The following is a 24,575-nucleotide window of genomic DNA, read 5'->3' as shown; positions in this document are numbered from 1 at the left end:
TTTATAACAAAGACCCAAATTATATGTAGTCTGACATTTCTTCCACTTTAAATTTATTATGGATTTAACTTACTTTACATTTCATTCAACAGTTTCTTTGAGATGTCACAGAAATTCAGTGATGGATGTATATTTAAAATTGACTATAAAGTCAACATTGAATGAGATAAAGAAGTGCTATATATAGAAGATAAGAAAATACTATTTTTCAGAGCCAAGCATTATCTTATTTTTATTGGTATTTTGAAAGTATTTATTAATTTCCCTAGATAAAAAATGGTACGTGATTTGGAATACAAAGAATAAGATTTAGATGTGATTTATAAATCTCTTTTTTGTTTTCATTCCTTTTATGAATCCTTAGAAATAGGTGAAGATGTCCCTTCTGAACCCTGTTTTTTTAACTTGGTTTTTGAAGGACCTGTTTCTTTTTCATTTTTGTGCCCTTTCAAATAGCCAGCAGTGTCATTAGTATGCTACTGTATTATGAGAACAAATTATGAAAAAACAGGTAAGGATTTAGGATACTTTACTGAAAGATTTTTTTTTTATGAATAAAGCCTTTTGTATTTATACATTACCTGTTTGGTAGCTTTAATTTCACAATGTAGGATATTCTAAAAATAAATATTTGGATTTTATTCTGGATTTTTCATGTTAACAAAGGAAGGGGGAAAGAAAACACTGTTTAATGAGACTGTTAAAGTTGGATCTTACAGGAAAACCTAAATTTGAGGTAAAAAATGATTGATCTTATTTTGATTTTTGGCTAAGACTTTACTTGGTTGAAGTACACTTATTCAGAACTGGAGACCTCAGAAGTGCTTGTAACTTGACAAAAAACAACCTGGATGCACTATTGGGACACTCTTGAACGTTTACTTGGTGATTCTAATGGTGTACGAGACACTACTGAGTGAGATCCTTTGCCCAGGTAGCTCAGGGATCTGTCCTGCATATGGGGGACTGTGTGGGGAATGGTGTCTCTGTTTCAAAGAACTTCAGGTCTTTTTTAAGCTCTGGGATTTCTGTATTTATCTGACCTGTCTTCAGTCCTCATAGAGAATTGATTTATATAAGCTAATGTCAATTAAGATAACAGCCTTTTATCTGTTTCAGAAATTTCTTCTAAATTATAAGGACTACTACCTCTAGGTCTAGTATTTGAAGATTTGGCACAAATGTTTGTTTTATCTATAGATAATTTTCACGTTTGGAATTATTAAATTTGAAAAATATTTGACTAGCCAAACTTGGTATCTAATTTTAGAGGAGCTGATGGCTGTTAAGTGATGATGCATAGATGGAATAGGTCCTGAAAGGCCCCCCATAGAATTGCTTTTGCTGAGCAGTACTTCAGCATTATGCCCTTGACTCATATCAAGAAGGGCTAGAAGGGGAAGGGGTACAACTGATTTATAGGGATGTTGTTGAAGACATTGTCTATATATCTCACACAGTGTCCCTTTTATAAAAATCTATAAGAGCAATTTTTCTTACACTTTGGTGCCAGGAAAATTTATACAATTATCTTTCAAGTGATCCTGTTTTCCTCTTTGCTTTGGTTGCTAGGAAGTATAGCAGTAAATTTGTAACATGTTTAACAATTAATCAATTATATTTTGGGATACATTTTATATACTAACTTTATTTTACTCTTATGTATTTAATCTTCTTTTGATACTCCATTAAACATCAACACATTTGTTGAATGCCTGTGTATGTTAGGCACCCTGCATGATGCCAGAGATACAGTAATGGGCACATCTGACACAGCCCCAGCCTCATGGAGCTTAAATTCTTTGGGGGGAAAATAAGCATTAATCAAATAATCATACAAAGAAATGTAAAAAAGGAAATTGTTACAAGTACAATGAAGGCACATTACATGATGCTATGAGACTCTATTTTGGTTCTAATTCCTCTTTTCCTGTAAGTGTTATATCCCTTTCTATGGTAACAGAGATACATATTTACATACAGTTAGACACATACATATATACATATGTACATAAACACTGTCTCTAGAATACATTTATACTTATGTTTTCTTGTGAAAACTCTTCTTCGATATGATTAAATGGCTGATTGTTTTTCCATTATGTAGAAGTATCACAATATATATGTCCAGTACCTTATCATTGGACACAGCTTGTTAAAAATTATTCACTATTGTAAAAAATATATATTGTTTTATTTTTCATTTTTTTGAAAACCAAGGTTTTCTAAAGAGTTCTGTTTTAGCAGGGGAAAAACAACAACAACAAACAAACAAAAACCAAAACCATCCCACCCCTCACACTCAAGAAGTCTGAATAGAATCCTTTTTAATTAGTCAAGGATAGAGGGTCTTATTGACAGAAGATAGAGCAGGAACAAATGCACCATAGTTTAACTAGCTTTTCTTGGGCCCATAACCATCAGTCACTTTGTCTGCGTGGGGCAGCATCTTGCCTGTTCCAGAACATTCAATTCATGCTGCAGTACTATCCTTCTATACTTGGGGCTAGCCTTCCATGTTGAAGCACTAACAGTCTGTGTGCTTTTCCATTCATGGAAATATTTACAAATAATGAGCTCTTAGACTAAATGCAGCATCACAAAGATCACATCCCTGAGGGGGGTGAGAAGGGAAGAGCAAAGCAATCAGGGTCCAGGAATGACAGTTTCCAAACAATGTGTCTACTGTAGCCTTCCCATGTCTCTACATTTACTAATGAGCCTGAATAGTTTATTACAGGCTTGTCAATGAGTTGTTTTTCTTTATGAATTCCTTGTTCATATCCTTTGCCAAGTTTTCTATGGGTCAGTTCATCATTGTATTATCATTGATTTGTAATGGCTTCTTTTCTATCAAGAATATTTTCACATATGCTGCAAACATTTCATTCAGTTTGTCTTTGCTTTTTAATTGCCTTGCGATATTTTTAGCATAGTGATTAAACACACAGGCTTTGAGACAAATCTTTGACTCAAACCCTGTTCAATGACTTATTACCTGTGCATTTTAGTCAAGTTGCTTAACCTCTTTAAAGCTTTTATGGATTGTTATGGTTGTATTTGCTTTTTTTTTTTTTTTTTTTTGTCTCTGGAAACAGTAGGTGTAAGGAATAAATTTAATAATGCATATTCACTGTAAAATCTTTAGAAAACACAGATAACTCTAAATTTTAAAAAATCATTCATAATTCATAATGCCTCTACCTATTCACTATGTATGTTAGCAAGCAGTTATGTCATATATTAAGCACAGTTCTGGATATAGTTTGGAATAAAGTTGTTCTCCTTTAATATATTGCAGATATCTTTCTTGGTTAATATGTATGTTCACTTTATCATTGCTAATTGTTGTGTAATATTCCATCTATAGATATGCTATAATTTACCTTGTTCCTTATTTTTAATTAAATCAATTCCAATGTTAATTATTACATATGTTGTAATGAGCCTTTCATGATTACTTCTAATAAGCAGAATTTTATGTCATATGATTAATACATCTTTAAGGTTTGGGATATTTCTGTAGCTTCATCTACACTAGGTATTATCTTTTTTTCTTTTCCTTTTTTCTTTTTTGCCAGTTTGTTAATGTGAAATGATATCTTATTTAAATTTGCATTTCTTTTGGTTACTAGTCACTTAAATATGTTTTGTGTATTTATTAATTGTTTTTATTTCTTTTTTTTAATAAATTGCCCTGTTAATTTCTTTGCTAATTTTTCATTTAGAGTGTTCATTTTTTTTCCTTATAGATTTTAAGAGCATTTATATATTGCAAGGACGTTAATCTTTTATCATGAAAATTACAGATATTTTCCTGCTTTTCCTTTTCATTTTTACTGGTTTTGATTCAAGGAAAAATTTGGGGTTTTACAAATAAATAAATCTAGCTATCTTTATTTTTTACCTTTAAAGATTATGTAAGTAGTCATCAGTATTTTCTTCAAGTACTTTTATGTTTTTGTTTTTTGCTTAAAACGAATTTCAGGTTTCTCTCTAAATTTTACATTTAAATATAGATTTATAGATAAATTTGACATTTAAATAAGCTCCATGAGGGCAGTGGTTTTGTCCATCTTATTATTCCTTATTGCTGGCAGTATTCATGGCCCATCACAGGTATGTAATACATATATATCAAATAAATAATATAAATCTTTAATTACCTAAATTTTAATTTTGTTATAAAATGGGTGATAGAAATGTCCTTTCCTAACATTTTCAAAAAGCTGGAAGTGTACTTTCTAAAATGTATTTATAATCTGTTATCTTTCCTCTGTCCGGAACATTCTTTGTTTTCATCGCCTGAATTCTTGATCATCTTTAGATGTCAGCTCAAGCATTGTTTCTGTAGGAAAGCCTTCTGTGATAATTGTTAGATAAGGTCACATTCCAAATTGTAAGTTTTCATAATGCAATCTTTCTTTGTGACAGTTGTCACTCCTGCAGTTTCACAATTGTTTGTAGAGTTATTTAGATATTTATTTTCCCTACCAGCACCAAACAGGCAGGGACTTTACTTGTTTTTGCTTATCATTATATCCCACTGCCTGGTATTAGATATTAAGTTTTTTTTTTCTTTGAATGGAAAAATAAATGAACAAACTGCCACAAAAATTGCATACTGAGTTTTTGCACATGTGTGATCCCCTTGAGGGCTTTATTATTGATCTTTGTTTGTTTTGTTATCGGCCCCATACAGATTTAATAATGCTAGCTTTAGAAGACATTTTAGTATCTCTTAGGTTATGATGGCTTACCATGTATCCCCTATAATAATTCATCATAGTTTTAAAACTTTTCCAACTATTCTCACATATTTATTCTTCCACTTGAATTTTATAATCATTTGCCAAGTTCAAAAAATTCTCATTGTATATTTGTGTTTGTGTGTGTGTGTCTATGTGTTGGTTTGGGAGGAAGGAATCGTTTTAAATTTATAAATTAACTTGAGGAAAGACAGTGTATTTTTAATAAAATATGCAAGCTTCTTATTCAGGAATTTGGTATGTAGCTTTTATTTACTTGAATGTTTTTTATTTCCCTCAGTTAATTTTAAAATTTTATTCATCCAGAACCTGAACATTTCATGCTATGATTTTTCTTACACATTTTTGTTCAGGAAAGAGTTAACATGGCAGGCTTGAGTTTGCTATCTTTAGCAAAGTCTGCTTTCAGGCTTAGACTTTGATTGGCATCTGGGAACTTGGGTTTTGAAATGTTCCCTTTCCCTATGGTACTAAGTGGTAAGGTTATTTGGTGTGCCAGGGGTACTGAATTTCATTGTGCTAGCCTGCCTAAATTAAAAAAAATAATAATAATACAATGGTTTATGATGGGCACCTACTTTCCTTCTGAGAGTTTTTAATGATTGTGGCTGATCTTGCCTGTGTAACCAACCCCCCAAAAATCCTTGAGCCATGAGTCTCAAGGAATCTTGCTGGGTAAAAACACTACACATGTGTTACTGCATTTTACTGATGGAGAACATTGGAAGCTTACAGATGGATTTCTCCAGACACCACCTGATATGTCTTTTTCTCTTATTAGTTTCATTAGTTTTAAGTTTCTTCTCTTGGCTTTTCCTAGTAGTCTTCATAATGTCACCTCCAAAGGATAATTCTGTGTACTTTTTAACAATATTTATCTCTCACGTTTATTTTTCTTGTCATATTATATTGATCAGCTCTTCCAGAAAAATGTCGAGTAGTATAGTTGACTTCAGGAAACTTTAACATGATTGTGATAGTGTTTTAAATATGTTTTCAGTTGTCTTTAGCTTAATATTCTTTATTGTGTTATGAAAACATCCCTTAACATCTAGTCTAACATCTAGTTCACTTAGAGTTTCATCAGAAGCACATGATACATTTTATTTTATGTCTTTTTTTGACATCCTTTGAGATGATCCATTTTCTTTGGTTCTTTATTAATCTGAGAAATTGTTATATATATATATATATATATACACACATATATACACATATATATATAATACATAGAAAATTTTTTAAAATTCAGAAAACTTTTAAATTTATTTTGTTTTATATTTTTGGCGGGTGGGGCTGTGTCAGGTCTTAGTAGAGGCATGTGGGATCGTCGTTGAGGCACGTAGGATCTTTCATTGCGGTGTGTGAGCTCTTCGTTGCGGCGCACGGGCTTCTATCTAGCTGTAGCACACGGGCTTCTCTCTAGTTGTGGTGTGCAGGCTTTCTCTCTCTAGTCATGGCACATAGGCTCCAGGGTGTGTGGGCTCTGTAGTTTGCGGCATGCGGGCTCTCTTGTTGAGGCACGCGAGCTCAGTAGCTGTGGCATGTGGGTTTAGTGGCCCTGTGGCATGTGGGATCTTAGTTCCCTGAACAGGGATTGAACCCACATCCCCTGCATTGGAAGGCAGATTCTGTACCACTGGACCATGAGGGAAATCCCTAAAAAAATTTATTTTAAGTGAGACATGATATAACTAAGTATCCCTAAGGTAATAGAGTATCCATATTATTTTAAATGAGTTTTAATTCTTGCTGTGGAAAACAAGATTAAGTATTATTGCTTATAGTAATTTACTGCCTTTTAAGTAATAGAGGTTAGTAGAAGGATGCAAGGTGAGATGCATCATCTTGTGATGTCATAGAAGATAAAATAATTTAATAGAATAATACATAGAAAAATTAAGATTGCTCAGCATTTTCTTATGGGACAGTTAACTGTAATTTTATGCCCAGCATGTGTTTGTCAAAATGTATATTTTCTGAATTTCAGCAATATTTACACATACAGCTATGTGTGTATATATTTTTACTTTTCTGTGTATTTTTGGTGCAAAAAAAAGCCTGCTGCATTCAGACAAGTATTTTTCAAAGCACCAACTTATGCTGCCAGCTCTCTCACCTAACTTTTAATGCAGTATGATGAAATAAACTATTTTGTGTTTTGCATAATTGTCACAGTGCCCATAATGGTGATTTTTTTTTTCCTGTTGGAGTGGGCACCCAGATATGAACTGAATATTTGAATGTTGGTAATATTGACAGGGCATGAGATAGTATGATGTCATAAATTGATTCTCATCTTCCACTCTAATTAGTCATGATCATTATACATTATTTTATTTTGCTAATATTTGCTTCCTGTGTTCTAAAACTATATTACTAAAAGATATCAGTTTATAGTTAAAATTGAGAAGAATGTTAATCTTAAATATATAAATTTTTAAAACAATAGCTGACTATAACTATAACTAACTCCTGTCATACTTACTACTGAAATATATTTGTATCTATGAGTTGCATTCTAGTTCTTGTAAAAAGATTAAATATTCTCACAAGGAAGAGAGGATGTAGGTAAATAAACATAAATTACAACATTTAATTGAAATTCAGTTAATCATTGTTTTTCTTCAGCTTTTATATGGGAGATAAAATTTTTTTGGCATAGTAAAAATATCTTTATCTTTCTTGTACTCCATCCAAATTTCCATCTGATAATGTGGCAAAAGCAGCCTTCTGAAAATAAGTAAAGTAAATGCTATAGTAAAAGCATGTTTTTCTGATTTCCATCAACCATAAATGTCTAGCAGCTTATTTTCCTAGTCGAATGTTTGATAGCTGTAAAGGTGAGCCAAGTTAAAAAGGAGAAGTCATGCCCCCTGCCCTCAATCACCACATAGGCCAGCAGTGAGATGGACATGTAAACAAGCACTTTTAATGCTATGTGGTGATTTCTTTTAGGGGTTGTACAAAGTTAATGAAAGCCTAGGTCATTCATATTAAGTTGGCATTGGGGTGTCAAGGAAAATGTTATGGAGGCTGACAAATTTGAACTTAGGTGTTGCTCCCACACCCTCCTTTGGTAATTGGCCCCACTAATCCTGCCTAACATTATTTCCTAGTATCTCTGTAATAGGTTTCTTCAGAGAAACAGATCAAATAAGGTGTGTGTATATATATATATATATATATATATATATATGTGTGTGTGTGTGTGTGTGTATGTTTGTGTATGTATATGTGTGTGTGTATTATATGTCATAAGGAATTGTCATGCACTTAGGGAGGTTGGTAAGTCCCAAGATCTCTAGGGTGAGTCAGTAAGCTGAGACTCAGGAGAGCCAAAGGCATAGTCCATATGAGTTCAAAGGCCTGAGAACCAGAAGAGCTGATGGTGTGGTTTTGTCCTTCGACCTGAAGACTTGAGACCCAGGCAAAGCCACTGTTTCAGTTTGAGTCTGAAGGCAAAAAGAGTCTATGTCCCAGTTCGAAGGTGGTCAGGCAGAAAGAATTCTCTCTCACTTGAGGGAGGGTCAGCCTTTTAATTTTATTTGGGCCTTCAACTGATTGGATGAGCCCCACTCACATTAGGGAGGGCAATCTGCTTTACTCAGTCTCAGATTTAAGTGTAATTTCATCCAAAAATACCTTCATAGAAACACCCAGGATGATGTTTGACCAAAAATTTGGGCAACCCATGGACCAGTCAAGTTGACACTTAAAATTAACCATCACACTGTCACAGATGATGCCCTGATCTGTCCATTGTTCTATGAACACTTGATATTCACTTGTGAACTTTCAGTCTTGTTTTCCCCCAAAACTTATATCACTTTCCCCCTTTCCTTTATCTACTAAATACCACTGACTTTCTCTAACTAATGTAACCACTAACTGATCTCCCCTCTTTATTTCTTTGCTCCTCAATTATAAATTTTCGTTATTTCATGGTTGTTTTTGTTTCTCTAATTCAGTGGACAACTTTCTGAGGGTGTGATGACTATGCTTTTTCTTTTTTCAGTCCTTTTCCCTCTAAGTAGAAGAATACTTAGTATATAGATAGGGATATTTGTTAATTAATTTATTTATTCAATAATATCAACTTAATATATATTAGATAGGAAACACTGAGCTAGGTCATGGTAATATAAACATAAACAGCATAGAACAGCTTTCTGGTTGTTGGAAGCAGATGGTAAGTGGTTATAATACAATGTAGTATTACACTAGAAGGCTGAAAAAGTACTTTGGAAATCTAGATGATATGATAATCACTATCTTTATCATGCAGACTCAAATAAGATATTATCAAAGGAGTCACATTTTTTAATCTGGTCCTAAATGAGTAACTAGGTAAATTAACAGTTGTAAGTTAGGGGAAACATTTAGAATGAATGGACTACAAAACCGAGGGTTATGGATGAGAAGAATATGCTTGAGAAATGTGAGAAGGTCTGTGTGTCTATAGTGTATGGCTTGTGAGTCTTTGGGAAAGAAGAGGCAGGTGAGAGGTAGATAAAGCTATAGCTTAATACACTTTGCATGCCATTGCTAGAAGTTTTAACTTTATCCCTGTAGGCAATAGGAACCAGTGGACATATTCAAAGGAGTGAGTGACATATCATATTTTCATTTTTAAAGGTGATTCTGGGAATAGTATGGAAGATGGCCTTAAATAGGCAGAGAAAGTAGGAGATGGAATAATTAAGAAGTTCATTGTCACAATTTAGTTAGGAGAGATTGAGGGCTTGAATTAGGTAGTGAGAAGAGAGAATGGAACTTGCATTTTAGAGGAGGTATTTTTAAGGTTGAATCAATAGAAATTGGTCACAGTGTCAGGGAAGGAGAAATTGGAACATGAGAGGTTAAGAGAGAATGAATATGTAGGAAGGTTTCAGGGAGAGGGAAAAATTCATCATGACTCTTGAGTTTCTTGGCTGGAAGATGGGGTGAATGGTGATGGATTGAAATCAGAATTTGATTAGAATCAGATATGTTGCTTCAGGGTTTCATTCATAGCAGCTCCATTGCTGTCATCTATTGAAAATCAGCCCTCGACACAAGGGTTTCTATTTTTTAAAAAAAGAATCAAGTATGTTAGGAAAGGTATGGAGTTGAGTGTTGGATGTGCTGCGTTTGAGATGCCTGAGGAACGGTTGGAATGCAGATCTGCAGGATGAAGAGGATGCCTAGGCTGAGCCGAGCTGTGTAGTCCTTATCTTGGCTCCCACATGGAACCAGGTGACAAGAGGGGGCAATTGGAGGAGAACATGTAGTTATAAGGAGACTTAAGAGGATCAACGTGCCTCGCTCTATACATATTTGATTGACTGATTAATTGTATTAATAATGGGCCCTATATGAAGCAAAAGAAATGGAATCTATGAGATTCCACTCACGTTCTCATAAGTAAACTGTAGTATATCAAAGCAGGTTATGAAAATGGAATCCTTTCTGTATAGCTGCATGACCAAGCAAGTGAGCTGACTTATATTGGATCTTCAGTTCTCATCTGCAGGCAACTCAACCCCATAATTGGTCTTGCTATGTCCACTCTTGCTGCACTTCAAGGAATTCTCTACATAGTAGCCCCAGAGATTTTTTTTTTTTGTCAACTAAATGTGAGGTCAATCCCTATGTAAGATCAACTCTTTCCTTGGCCCTGCCAACCTCTCTTACACATCTCCTACATTGCCCCTCTTCACCCACCAGGCTCCAGCTAAAGGGCTCTTCTTTCTGTTCCTGCTTCACGGCCTATGTATATGGTAGGTGCTCAATAAATATGAAGTGAATGAATGACTCTACCTTATAGGTTTATTATGAGAAGTAAATGTGAAAAAATATATGAAGAGTCAATTAATGTGCCTGGTACATTAGAGGTGTGCAATAAACTCTACTTTTGATCATTTTTGTCCTTGTGTTACCAAATCTATAAACCTGATGTTTCTTTATCCTCTTCTCCTTCAACCTGCCTTTCTAGCTCTTCCCATCTAGCCAACTTACTGTGTTTGACTTTTGCATCTCCATGTGTATTGATGTCTCTCTTCTCTTTAGTTGGTGCTTCATATGACTTCATCTAATTCCCTGGGCTTTTTGCATATGTGTCCTCTCCTGAGTAACCCCATTTCTTATTGTGCTTAAATCATTATGTATGGATTCCTGGTCCCAAGGACACTGAACATACAACAACCTTCCTGCAATGAAATTCCCAGGAGAATGGGGACCCTCTAGAAATTCCCAAGACTATCAAGGGACTCTTCACCACTCATAAAGCATGATCCTGATCACATCATTATTAATGTGGATTTGGAATCAGCAATTTATAAATTAGAGCCAAGACTCACTGAATACCAACTCTGGGCTAGGCAAAGTCCTAAGCACTTTATATAAATTACCTTCCTTTACAAGTTTGATTTTATTAGTATTCCTGTTTTATACTTACTAACCTGCCCAAGGTCACCCTGCTAGTGATTTGCAAGTTAGGATTTAAGCCCAGGTGGTCTAATTTCAGATTCCTGCCCTCAACTATGCTTTTATATTCTATAATGTCTCAATAGCAGTTGCAGGGTCATAGAGTTAACTTTTATTCTTTAATGTTTGATTTAAAATTTTTAAAATAATATGCAGTTTTAGTTAAAAAAAACAAAACAAAACTTCCAACAGTTCCTTTCTATCATTCTACCCTACTACTTCAGGTCTCACTTAACTTACGGCAACTACTGTTAACAATATTTTCTGAGTTTTTGTCTTTATATAAGATTTTTCTTTTTAACCTCTTAGTGTCATCTTCCTCTCAGCTTTTGTCTTCTGAAAAGTCAGCTTATTCCTAGTTAGTTGGTGAAAGTGTTAAATACAAATGATGATACACACACACACACACACACACACACACACACACACACACACACACACACACACACACACACACAACTTGAGTTGACCCTAGGAGAAAGGTGTTCTACCTATATCCCAGGCAGACTTCTAAGATTAATTAAGTTCTTACCTATTTGGTATCTATTTACTTGAGTTCCTGCCTGAAGGAGACCCACTTTTATTCTAAAACTCCAGGGTGATGAATTCTTCAAGTTCCCGGGACCGAAGCTGCTATTTGACAATTCTTCTATGACTATCACCTTGACGCTCAGAGAGAAATGGACAATGGCCCTTCCCGTCTGGCTATATGGACTCAAGAATCAAATGTTTTCTAAACAATGTGAAGAGAGTTTTGTTTCCAGATCATTATCTTTTCCCACCTTTTCCCTTCCTGCAGCAGAACTCTACTTCTTCATCAGTGACAAAAAAAATGCCTCTATGGAAACGGCCGTGCTTTTCAGCATGCAGTGGAACATTTTCCTAAAAAGTGAGGTCACCAGAAGCACAGAGCAGAGAAATCCCAGATGGCACTAATATTTGATTTCATTTTGAGCTCGCTCATATTCAGCAGATGGATTGGAAGGCTGACCTTGCTGACACTTCTGCATCACTGCCTGCTACTCCAATTGCCTTTGTGAATGTTTTTTCATAAGGCTTCTCCTGGTACCTCAGAGATTGATGCCTGGTCGCCCGCCTGTGTCATGCTTCATTACGCCAATGTGGTTGAGAGTTGCTGTGTTCTATAAAAGGGGAAATCCTAGCTCATCAGTATCTCAAACTTTTCCTACAGTCTCACAAATTGCTTGTAACATCTCAGAGAACATCATCTTCGCTTTCTAGGTGTACCTCTGATCTGTATTCGTTTTTAAGTTATCCTTTCCTAATTTTTCTGCTTTCTTTGGTGACATGGACAAATTAAGAATAATATAAAAAAATCCTCTGGAAATGACTAAACTTAACAGTTTCCAACATGCCTATTAGACACGAAAATCTAATTATATGAAGGTGAATATTGTTGAATTCCTCCTTGCAGTATAGCTTTGGTGGCTAAGAGCACAGACCTGGGTTGGAGTTCCCAGCTCTGCCATTTCCTTTACTTTAATGTAAGCCTCCGTTTCCCTGTTTGTAAACAAGTGATATTATTAGTGCCTACCGGTTAGGATTGGTGTGAAGGTTAAGTGAGATATAATGAACAAATCATATTTTTATCACAGTATCGGCACAGAGTAAATACACAGTGAATGTCATTGTGCAGTATACTTAGTATTCTTTTGCATATGTGTATAATATAAAGGATAAAATAATTTTGCTTAGTTTTTGGATTGCAAGGAAAGTGGACCGTTTGTTAAGGAGGAAGTTTTTAATGATCAGACTGAGGCTTTGTTTCAACACTTTTTATAAAATTGTATTCACTTTTACAGATCATTACATAATCCACATACCTGTTTGGACAGGGACCCTGTGGAAATGCAGCACACCCTCTTCCCCTTCCTCCTGCCCCCTGCAGCTCGTTTCTGTTTCAGTGATGTGGCTAGAGAAAAGAAATGATCACACAGTGTGAATATCCTGACAGGTTGACCTACATGGCCATTCTGTAAAGTTCCCTGGGAACACTCAATGCTGAGAAGGATTAGGTTGCTTCAATCTCTACAAGTTGCTGGTTCTGACACAACCAGATTTTGGTGCATATTTTAAAGCAAAGCATACTTTGGCTTAGAAAACACTGCATATTTAATAGCCTATTTGACTGAATCACCTCTCTACCCAATGTAATGTTGATGAATTAGACTGCGGTTTTGTTGTGAAACTTTCTTGAGGATGTTACTTTTTTCCCTTTGTATAGGTCCAATATAAGGCCAGACTATGCAGACTCCAATTTCCATGAGTTCAAGATGCACACCTTCAACCGGGTTACATCCTGCAAAGTCTGCCAGATGCTCCTGAGGTAAGTTTGTGTGATCCTGGTTTTCAGTTTAAAGGAACTGGTATAATTGCCAAATGTTTCAGACTTTGCTAAGGTCCCAGCAAAATGTTCTCAAGTGGGGATATTGCCTTACGAGTTTGGATCCATCAGGTCCTTCCTTGGCCTTGTGCCTGGACAGTTCCTTCAGAACCCAGGAAGGTCCTCTCCCTCTGCTGAAGGGAACTGCATAGCACTGTGTTCTCTTGTTTTGCTTTCTGGCAGTAATGATTTCCTATAGGCAGAATTTCGCACCTTTTAACCTATCACCCTCTAATTTTACCTTGCAGGGGAACATTTTATCAAGGCTATTTATGTGTTAAGTGTGGTGCAAGAGCACACAAAGAATGTTTGGGAAGAGTAGACAATTGCGGCAGAGTTAATTCTGCTGGTAAGTCATGTTTATTGTTGTGATTCTGCTTTTAATGAGAACATAAAACTTGCTAAACACAATTAAGGCTTAATTTACTCATAATATATGTTTATTATAACACATCGCCTTTTGAAACTATCGTTTATGAGCACAATTAGGAAATTGTTGGAAATTCTTGTGACTTTTATACATACCTGGGAGGCTGAGGGCTTCAAGAGGGACTTGGAAGGTTCCATATCACCCATTTCATTCACCCCTAACCCCTAAATTTTAACAACACTGTACAGATACAGCTAAAACACACAAATGGAGGTGTACAAACAAAGCAAAACAAAATGGTTCTTTAATTCTGTCTTTGGTTTTTGAATTTCTCCTTTTTTTCTCTTAAATATTCATCTCCGAAATGCTAATGCTGCCAGGGGTAAACATTACACAGACTAATTCATGAATTGAATACATTGTCATTTTACAGCATTTAACAAAGAGCACGTATCCTTTGGAGTTTGTGTAAATATTTTCCCCTTGGTTTTTAAAAATAATGCTCCGTGATTGTGACCTGAGCCAGTTTCTAAAACTGTTGGCAATTATGCATTCAGTAGCCTTTTGCCTCTGTCTGCTCCTCTTGGGCTCTCTTCCTTCTCTTTCTTTTCTGGCCTCTTTATTCTTTCTCTTTCTTCTTCTTTCTCTTTGTCCTTTTCCCCTGAGTTGCTCTGTGTTTTATCAATAAGACCTTTCAAAATCAGTAAAACTTTTTGAAAAGAAGAAAGGGATCTTTAACAGCTTGAGTTCAGAAGGTAGCCACGTCAACCTTTGATTTTCCCAAAGGGAAAGGTGGACATTGAATTATTTTGGATAATACGAAGAAGAGTGAAACAGAGGATAATAGCTCATTTCAGAGCTGAGTTCAGAAAATAGGCAATCGTACAAAAGGTGTGAATCCTATTAGAGGACTGAGATCACAGCACATTCCTCTCACTCGGCTCCTTCTGTAGATGTATTTTCAGGGCCCCACGAGCCATTGTCGATGCCAGGCATGGGCAGTGCAAGGAGAGAGAGCCCGACATTAGTTGAGCACCTGCACTGTGCCTGCCCTGCCTGGGCCTCTGCCGGGCCTTTCCTGGAGGGACTCGTTCAGTCCTCAAAAGAGCCCTTCCCAGTTTCTGATGGAGGTCACAGTGCTTATGCAACTTGCTCAAGGGCTGTTAGGTAAAGGAGACAAGATTAGCACCTACTAATGTTTCTCAAGGTCTGAAACAATCTACAAAGGTATAAAATATAAAAGAAATACTACATATATTTATTATTATTATTATTATTTAATCGCCTACCTGAAACAATTTATCACTTAAATTTCTGTGGTTCCATCTTTATGTGTTCTGTCCTTTAATCTCTTTGAGGACAATTAACATGTTACTTGCTCACAGTAGGTGGATGGATTTTTATAAACCCCCATAGCCCTGTCTTATGAGTTTCAGTCTCTGAGGAGTATAAAGTGACCCCATAGTTGGCAGGGTTCTTTCAGTCTAAAGGGAATAGTGTAGGAGAGTGGTTGTGAGTCAAGCAGAGATGATTGAAAATCTGGCTCTGCTCTTAGCTAGCTGCATGAGCTTGGGGAAAATATGTAAACATTTCATTTATTCATCTGAAAAATGGAACTTAGAAGATTATTGTGAGGATCATATGAATTAATGTTTATGCCTAGCAAAGTGCCTGGACACAATAAAAATTCAATATTTTCATCCAAGGTGTTATGATGAGAAGCCGGTTTTTGAAAGGAATGGGTTTTAATCTGCATTTTGGTTGTTTTTGTGATGTGGAGCAAATGTGTATAGAGAAACTAGTGAGCACCAAACTTTGAAGTGATAGACAAGAATGACATTAAAAGGACTTAAAATTTTTACGTTACACACAAGTCAGTAGGAAACAGTTGGGAATTCCTGGTCTAGCCAGATACGAGAGTGGTATATTCCCAGTGTCTGTTCCAGAGTCATTGGTTCAGTGTCTTCTTCTGGTGCATGAGTTGCTCTATGGAAGGAGACAGCATGAGAAGGCATTAAAGCCTATCAGCTCTGGAGTCTTGGTCGGGTTGGAATGAGGCTCCACAATTTTCTAGCTGGGTGACTTTGGTCCACAGTTACTTAACTTTTTTTTTTCTTTCAATCTTTTGGCTGTGCTGCATGGCATGTGGGATCTTAGTTGCCCGACCAGAGATTGAACCTGTGTCCCCTGCATTGGCAGCACAGAGTCTTAACCACTGGACCACCAGGGAAGTCCCCCAGTTACTTAACTTTTTAAAGGCTTAGGTTCTGCCCTTATAAATTAGGGATAATAATAGTACCTAGCTTTCAAAAGTGTTTTGTTTTTTTGAATAAATCTGTAGTAACAGGTACTGCTCTAAGTGCTTTACCACCGTTAGCTCATTTAGTCCTAGAACAATTTTGTAAAGTTGGTATTATTGCTATTTTTATCTTAACAATGATGAGAAATTGAGGCACAGAGAAATAAGTAACATGTCTGAGTTGCTTAATCAGTAGACCTAAAATTCAAATCCAGACAAGCCAGCTCCTGAGTTTGTTCTTAACCGCTGGGTTGGCGACCAGTCCTGTGAACTAGCTGTGATGATACGTGCCAGGTGCGTCGAATGCATAGTACCTAACCCAAGTACATAATCAAGTGCTTGGCTTTCTCTGTGAAAGAGAGAGAAATTCTAATCTGTGTTTGTTTGGTTTTTTTTAAGCAAAAAACACTTCAAATTTAATTAAGTTAGTAACTACCAAACGTCTTTAGGTTTAAATGTTCGGATGTGCTGCAAGAAATTCAGGTATCTCTGGGGACCATGCCTGTCCTTTCCCCATGGAATGTCTAATAGCTGGAAGTAATTTAGACACCTTAAGCTCCAGGGCCTCTTATTTTAAGATGAGGAAACTGAGTCAGAAAGAGTATGAAAATAAGAATAACAGTTAGTGCTTTGCAGATTATAGATAATGCTTACTTATACTCATTCATCAAAAGGTAGGATTGTTCTCTAAACTCTTATTTAATTCATTATAAAGCAAGAAATAGTTGTTTTAAACCTCTGGCTAAATTTGCTTCTTGGAGTTTTGAACGTAATTCCCTTGCTCTCTTGATTCTTTCTCTGCTTTGCATCCTTAGTTGTCCTCCATTCTCCTTATGTTTTGCACAGCTGTGTCCTCATTCTCATACTCTCTCCTCTTTCTGTCCTTTCCTGCTCAAGATTTTTAAGAGACTGATAGCATTGAATGCTCGTAGTTAGTTAATTAGTGTTATGAAGGAGGCTCCCCTTTTTTGCCTTTGGATTAAGATTTGATGGGTAGCCCTTAGAAATAAAGGGATCTATCCTCAGAGCGAAGAGGAACTTCCATTACAGCTCTATCAGTAGCCTTCTGTCCCTCACTTCCAAAAAGATACTCTCTGAAAGTTGGAAGTCATGATACCCTCTCCTCAACATCACCCCTTCCTGCTCTGATGTAGGTAGTGATCATGCGTAGAGTGTGAGTTTCATCTTGGTGGGTCTGTTATGAATGTGATAAAATAGGTAGTATTTTGAGGACATGGACAAGCTAGACTTTATGGGCTGTTACCTATCCTATAGAGAATCCCAATTCCCAATATTGGTTTAAGTTTTGCACAGTTCTTTATTTCAACATCCAAGAGTAATTGCTTGCAGGAGTTCAGCAAGGTAACTTTCCATGAGTGATATGACTAGAGAAAAACGGGTGTAAGGAAGGAGGGCAGGAGGAAGGACATGATATATCAGAGGCTAGAGATATAGTTTACTTGAATGGGACTTTTGTATGCAGGAGAGAACTTGAGAGAGAACTTGACTTTGGGGAAAATCATCCCAACAGCCAAATTTAAAGCAAGTGAATAATACTGGTTTAAGGCAAACTTAAATTTGTATAGAATCCAGGTTCCCCCACAAAATGAAATCATCGGTGATTTGAGATGACTGACCCCACCTTTACAGAGCTTTATGGCTTCGTTGGTTAACACAGTCTATATTCTCAACAGACAAAAAGAGATTCCAGTTGGCTCAGTGTGAGTCAAAAGTCCACTTGTGGTCCAGAAAGCCACGGCTACCAGGAATGGCTAAGTAGTTATAAACGTTGGATAGTTGGGGTGGAAGACAGTTCCAAAAAGTGGAGCATTTTCATTCAACATTGGAAAGGTTTATAGATAAGGGAGCAGTCAGTTGGCAAAGAGGTACTAGTTGTACAAAATGACACAGTAACCCAGGAGCTAAATGAAGGCTAAAGAATCTTCCACTCCACCTTGTAATTGTCATTTCTACTGGTCATCACATTGCAGGCCTTACCCTACCTGACCTTTCTTGATCATCTGGCACAATTAACCATCCACCACATCCCCCAGGTCATCCTTTGTATGTCTGATTAATTTTTCGGGCATTAGCTATAACCTGTAACCCAGATAGATAAGACTCCACTTCCACTTAAGGTTTTTCTCCTGAACTTTGGATTCCAAATTTCCATTTTCTTCTCATGTATCCATTCGCAGGTGTCCTGCAGTGACCTCAAATTTCACATATGTAAAACCAACCTCATTAGTCATCACCACCAACTTCCTCCTCTTCCTTGTCTTAGTTAAAGGTCTACCATTCATACACTCACTCAAACCTGGGTGTCAGCCTTGACTTACCGGCCTCCTTTATCTTCATTCACTTACCTATTCTTCTTAGTTCTCCTCCTAAGTCTCCCTAGGAGAGAGATACCATATCCACTGATATGGTATTGCTATAGATTAAACAAAAGCTCATTGTCTCTTGTTTGGACAGCTACAAACTCCCTGCTGTTAATTTTACTTCCACTGTGCAATTTGCAACACGATCTTTATTAAAATCAAGTCTGATGTGTCACTTATTTGTTCACTATAACTTCCATTCCTCACAGAATAATGTTCAAACTTCAATTAGATGGTGAGCCTCTCACTGATAAGAATCATGCTGAACTGATGTTCTGACCTCTGGGAAGCCATGATGGATAGATGAGTGAGTGGACAGACCGACAAATAGAGTAATGAGTAGAACTGTGGTGTACCAGGATTTCTGGGTCCTGAAAATCACTGTAGTCTTAGAAGCAGAAGCAGGAGGCTGTGGGGGATTGGACAGTTTCTGGTTCTACCCTTGTAGAGACTAGAGCTCGAGTGGTTGTGGGATAAGTGGAATAAAAACCTGATCTGAATCCCTGGCTGATACTTTAAGAACGAAAGATAGAAAACTGAGTAGACCTTTGCATTCCTTTCTAGTATTTATTCAAGTTAAGGTTCATGCCCCGAGCATTGATCATCAGGCCCTTGACAAGGGACACTTGGGTTAGGTTAATAAGTAGCAAGAAAATGAACTGGCTCATGGAACACCTAATGACAAAAATGCCTCTATTTCTGGAGAAATCTACTCCCTTTCCATTCAGTCCCATTTTTAGAATTCTTGCATGGCTCTTAGTGTTTCTCCTCCCTGAAATATGCTCCCTTTTCTCCCTACAGTTCCAATATCTACCCTTCTTTTACTTCCTCTCCAAGCTCTTCGTCAATCATTTAACCTTATCCTGTCCACCCAGTAGTCATCGGAATTAAATTGTTCTCTGATTAGTTTGTGTGTAGGTATTATGTCTTTGCCAAGGTTAGGCTGTGTTGTGGTAACTAAAAAACCCAAAACCCCAGTGGCTTTAACACATACAAGTTTAATTTTCACACATGCCCTGTTTGCTTTGGGTTCTTCCCTTCTAAGTAATGGCTTGGGGATCCAAGCTAGTTCCATCTTGTGACTATGAATTCAACACATGGCTCCTGGGCTTGCTGCTCTTAAGACCTATGGACTGGAAGTGAGCAAATACATTTTCTAACATCAGAAGTTCATTGGTTAAAACTGGTCACATGGCCTCAACTTAATTATATAAGGGGAGCTGGACAAGTAATGGAACCCATGGACTGTTTGGGGAACACTACTGTCTCTGCCACTTTTTTATTTTATTTTATTTTTTTAAGAGTTTTGCACTGTGAATAAGCATTCTCTAATCACCTTTTTTTTGTTTTAATGGAAGTTTGTAACATTTTATTTTATTTTATTTTTTTGGCCATGCTGCATGGCTTGTGGGATCTTAGTTCCCTGACCAGTGATCAAACCCGGACCCTCAGCAGTGAAAGTGAGGTGTCCTAACCACTGGACCACCAAGGAATTCCATCTGCCACTTTTTATTTCCTCTTGCAGAGTATATGCTCCTTCACTGTAGGGAATGTGTTTCTCATCTTTTGTATCTATCCCTTAGTACCAAGTCCAAAGTCAAGGTGCTTAATCTCAAGTTGTTACTCCTTTTTCCTAAATAGGAATATTTCAACCCAAATACAATCCTTGATAGTGTTGAATGTGGTAAAAATACTAACCATTAAGCATTTGAAATAGCTCTTCTTTTTTGTGGAAGTTACATCTTCTTTGGATGTTGTCTCCCCTGGGTTCAGAAACCTTTTATATTTCATGATCTGTATCCCTGAAATTTGTCTAGTCTTCATGCATCCTCAAAATAATAATTACTTGGTAAAAATGCAGTTCATTTCTGAATGAAGAAATTCATTCTTATTAATAGTTGACTCTGACAGATTATTAACTCAAGTACATTTCAAGTGTTATAAAAGGTCCTTTAAGGTTTTTTTATATATATATATTTATAAGACAAACTATGCAACTTGGACACAAACTTGAAGGTTTGGTGATTAGTTTATGTCTTAACATTTGAGGATTTGCATGGATATAAAGAGCAGGCAATTCCACTCTCTTTTTTGCTAAACTTGAGTTGACTTCTTCACATTTCCCATGGCAACCTCAACGATCAACATGTACACGGACTCTGAAGTGTGCTGCCAAAACTTTCCAACCTTAATAATGCATAGTTATGAACTCCATTATGTGACACTTTCTCAGCCAGTCACTGCAAAGATAATATAATTCTAGAGTGGCATTTCTTTCTCCCAGTACACCACCATGAAGGTCTAGTCCTAGACTATAACCTTTGGGGGCATTTGTGGTTTTTCCCTGCTGTAATATGTGGCTAAACTCCTCTTGGCCCCTTCTTACCTTGACGATCAATATTATAGCTTGCTTTGCATCCTCTCATTTTAAACAAAGAAAGTAACATTGGAAGGCAAATATTGCTGGAGCAGATGACTTCGGTTTATTGCATCTTTTCCTTTAGTGGGAGCAGCTCAGCTGCTCAGCTGCTCTAATATTTAATAGAAGCAGATCCCCATTTACTTATCTGTTTAATCGCTCTTTTATCTAGGCCAGCTGCTGCTCCTAGGTGCTGCAGCCATTCCTAATTGGAAGGAAGTTGCCTTGGTATCCTAATGGTTTAAACCTGCAAGATTGTTATCTAGGACCTGCACCCCAAATTGGCATCTGAAATGGCTCTTTTATAAATAGTATTGCAGTATTTTATCATAAGAGATGAACTTTTAGAATATAATTTTATTTCATCCTTCTACCATTAGGCATTTTATCTCATGACTTTTACATAAACTGAAGCTTGATCATTGATTTCATAACCAAAAAATAACTTTGGTTCTATTTATTTAAAGCCTTTTATATAAATTAGTTATCTTTTTTAACTCATCAAGACAATTTTTTACACAAGGGTAGTTATTATTCCTTCCATTTAATTATTTGGGTCAGTTTAATGATATATTAATAATTATTAAAGTGAACTGAAAACTATTATATGGTTGAATTCCTGTTAGAGCTCCTGAAAAGATTTGAAATCAAAGCCTCTTTCCAAGTATTAGTTTTTTGTTTTTTTTTTTTCTCCAAAATATTGCTGTAGATCTGAGTGGTGAACACAGCATTGTGCAACTTCCTCCAAAACTTGATCAGCCCAACTGTCTTTTAGTTTTAATGTTTCATAAAAATAGCATATTAGCCATGATGACAAAAAACCTTCAAAAGCTTTCCTGGTAATTACTTTTCTGTGGCCCCTTTTAAGACAAATGATCTGAAGGGGCATCAATTTGTTTAGTCTTAAGAAATAGAACTTCAGACAAGAGACAAAGCAGATTGTGTGATAATGTATGCATCGAGAGTCGCTTGTATTGGAAAACAAATATAATAGGACTGAAGTTTATGTATAAAAATTAATGAGGGCTTCCCTGGTGGCACAGTGGTTGAGAGTCCGCCTGCCGATGCAGGGGACACAGGTTCGTGCCCCGGTCCGGGAAGATCCCACATGCCGCGGAGCGGCTAGGCCCGTGAGCCATGGCCGCTGAGCCTGCGCGTCCGGAACCTGTGCTCCGCAGCGGGAGAGGCCACAGCAGTGAGAGGCCCGCATACCGCAAAAAAAAAAAAATTAATTAATTAATGATATGATATGAGTCTAAAGTCTCAGTGAAAATCATTTGTCTTACACAAATATGCCTACTGACCCTATGCCGGCGTTGAAGATAGAGTTCTGCTCAGACTCCAAGCACCTCAGTAACAGCACTTCTCTGAAGTACATTGAACCAGTTGGGACATGATGAAAGAACGCAAGGTGTAAATACCTTGAGGGCCTGTGAGTCACCACCTAGAAAGGTTCTTGAAAGGGTAAGAACATTTTATAGTTTGATCAATAGGAGCCTGAAAAATCGGCTGCAGGGTAGAGACAAGTCGAGGATTAAAAACTTTTGGAAACTTGAAGAATTGAATTACTATCCTAAGGAAGTTCCCAGGAGAAAAAGAGACAGAAAAGAGAGAGAGACCTTTTCATCAGATCTCAACCCGCAAGCTTTCTATTTGGTCAGAATTCAGCCAAACTAAATTTGACAATCATCAGCCCTTATTATTCTAGTCCTGATGCAGCGCTGTGACGCACAAAGAGTTTTTAGAGATCCAAGTGCCCACCAGTGTAGTTTGGGGCATATATCAAGAGGAAATGAAGGATGGTGTTGTAGACTTCAAAATCAGAGCAACTTTTCCATAGAATACTTCATCAGAAGAGGTTGTTATTCTATTTTCCCAGCCAAAACGGAATTTTACTTTGAAAATGTATGACACAGTGTTGCAGTTGGGTTTTCTGCTCTCTCATCACTGTTAGTTTCACGAAAGTTTTAAGTTGTTGCGTCAATATGGTTATCAGAATTTAGATTGTGTTTGGAACGGGGACAATCAATCTGATGGTACGGCCCCTGGAACAAGTACAAAAGTATAAATAAAGGAGCCTGGCTAAAAATTTCTGAACTCGGAACAGATTCTAAGAGTTATTTCTAGTCCTTTGGCTTTTGCCCTATCCTCAGAATATTTACAGAACCTTGCCATGAAATATGAGGAAATAAAAGCTCAGACTTTCAAGAGCCATTATTTATTGCTCTGCCCAGCATGAGCAGATCACAGTGTGAGCTGCTCGATGCCAAGTCCATGGAAGAAATAGGCCTCTTTCCTGGGTGGCAGTGGAGAAGGCGGGGGAATGTGGTGGCCCTGAGGACAGGGAGTAGTGGCAAGGAAAGGGTAAGCTCCAATCAAGGACTCATGTCCTCAGAGTTGGAGTTGCATCCAGCACAAAGCCCATTTTCCATTTTCCTATCTGGGTTACACAGAGGAGCCTTTGTGAAGAGCAGGTACATCCAATAAGAATTATGAGGAAAGCTGAGTTGCTTGATGAGATGCAAAGAAAGAAAGCAGAAGACAACAGCCAGTGGGAGAAATGAAGGAGAGAGTGTTGGGTAAGGTGGTCAGCCGAGTCTAGTTTATTCCTCACTTTGCCAGTCTCATTCATGCCTCTTGTGTTCCGTGGTCAGTGCTCACTCATGCCGGGAGCTGGGTGGCTTGCACTAAGCAACAACATAAGAAGGGCCTGTAAATGAGGGGCTTCTGTTCCCAGATCTGTTTTCTGGGTAAAGAGGTGCAAGTATCTGCATAGCTAGATCATCACCTTAGATACCATCGTTTCCTCTTCCTGAGGAACCCCAGAGCACTCCTGGAACGTGGTGTGCCAACTACTGCCACGTGGGCTATCATAGGTTTTATGCCAAAAATAAAATACATTTAAAGCATATTACAACAGACCTACTTCACCAGGACATAAAAACACTTCTCTGCAGAGTCAGGAAAAAAAATACTTCTGAATTAAAATTAAGGTGCACACTCATTTTTAAACACTGACCATGAAAGATCTGAGGTTTTCCCATTTTAGAGGTCATCGGGAAATATCAAAGCTTTCCTCAATCTCCTTGGATGGAAAACTTAAACTCCCCTCCTGTTTGGTGCTTCTTGTAGATTGTGACTCCCAGTTCAGGCTCTTTCTCTAACTCAACAGTAGAAGAAGAAAGTAGTGTAGGGCTTTTCTGGCATATAGGTCTTTCTGGTCAAACCAGTGAAACAGGTATCACAACTGTTCCGTTAGGAACCCAAGTTCACCTAACCTGGGTTCTAAGTCTGGGCACAGTATCCAGCAGAATGGTACTTTCATAGATTCTCTCCCCAGTCCAGTTCTCTTAGGCAGTCTTTCTTCTGCAACTTTGCATATTTCTAGCAGAGAGGGAAAGGAAAGTACCTTTCTGTCCTTTGTAAAGGCCAACTTCAGACCTGGTAAAAATGACTTCGTAGAAG

At 37.1% G+C, this 24,575-nt stretch overlaps 1 protein-coding gene across 3 annotated transcripts in view; it reads left to right on the top strand.

Moving 5' to 3' along the window:
* VAV3 (vav guanine nucleotide exchange factor 3) overlaps positions 1-24,575 on the top strand; it is a 394,672-nt gene that overhangs the window by 230,913 nt on the left and 139,184 nt on the right. For all 3 annotated transcript variants that reach the window (XR_010940966.1, XM_067727089.1, XM_067727088.1), the window contains exons 16-17: positions 13,483-13,584; positions 13,890-13,990. Coding sequence is in view for 2 of the 3 variants with exons in the window: in XM_067727089.1 (XP_067583190.1) it covers positions 13,483-13,584; positions 13,890-13,990 (203 nt within the window). In the remaining variant the exon portion in view is untranslated. The remainder of the gene's footprint in view (positions 1-13,482; positions 13,585-13,889; positions 13,991-24,575) is intronic.

The sequence above is a fragment of the Pseudorca crassidens genome, chromosome 2 (genome assembly GCF_039906515.1).
Source record: "Pseudorca crassidens isolate mPseCra1 chromosome 2, mPseCra1.hap1, whole genome shotgun sequence".
Taxonomy (NCBI): Eukaryota; Metazoa; Chordata; class Mammalia; order Artiodactyla; family Delphinidae; genus Pseudorca; species Pseudorca crassidens.
This window is presented reverse-complemented; position numbering and strand designations above follow the sequence as displayed.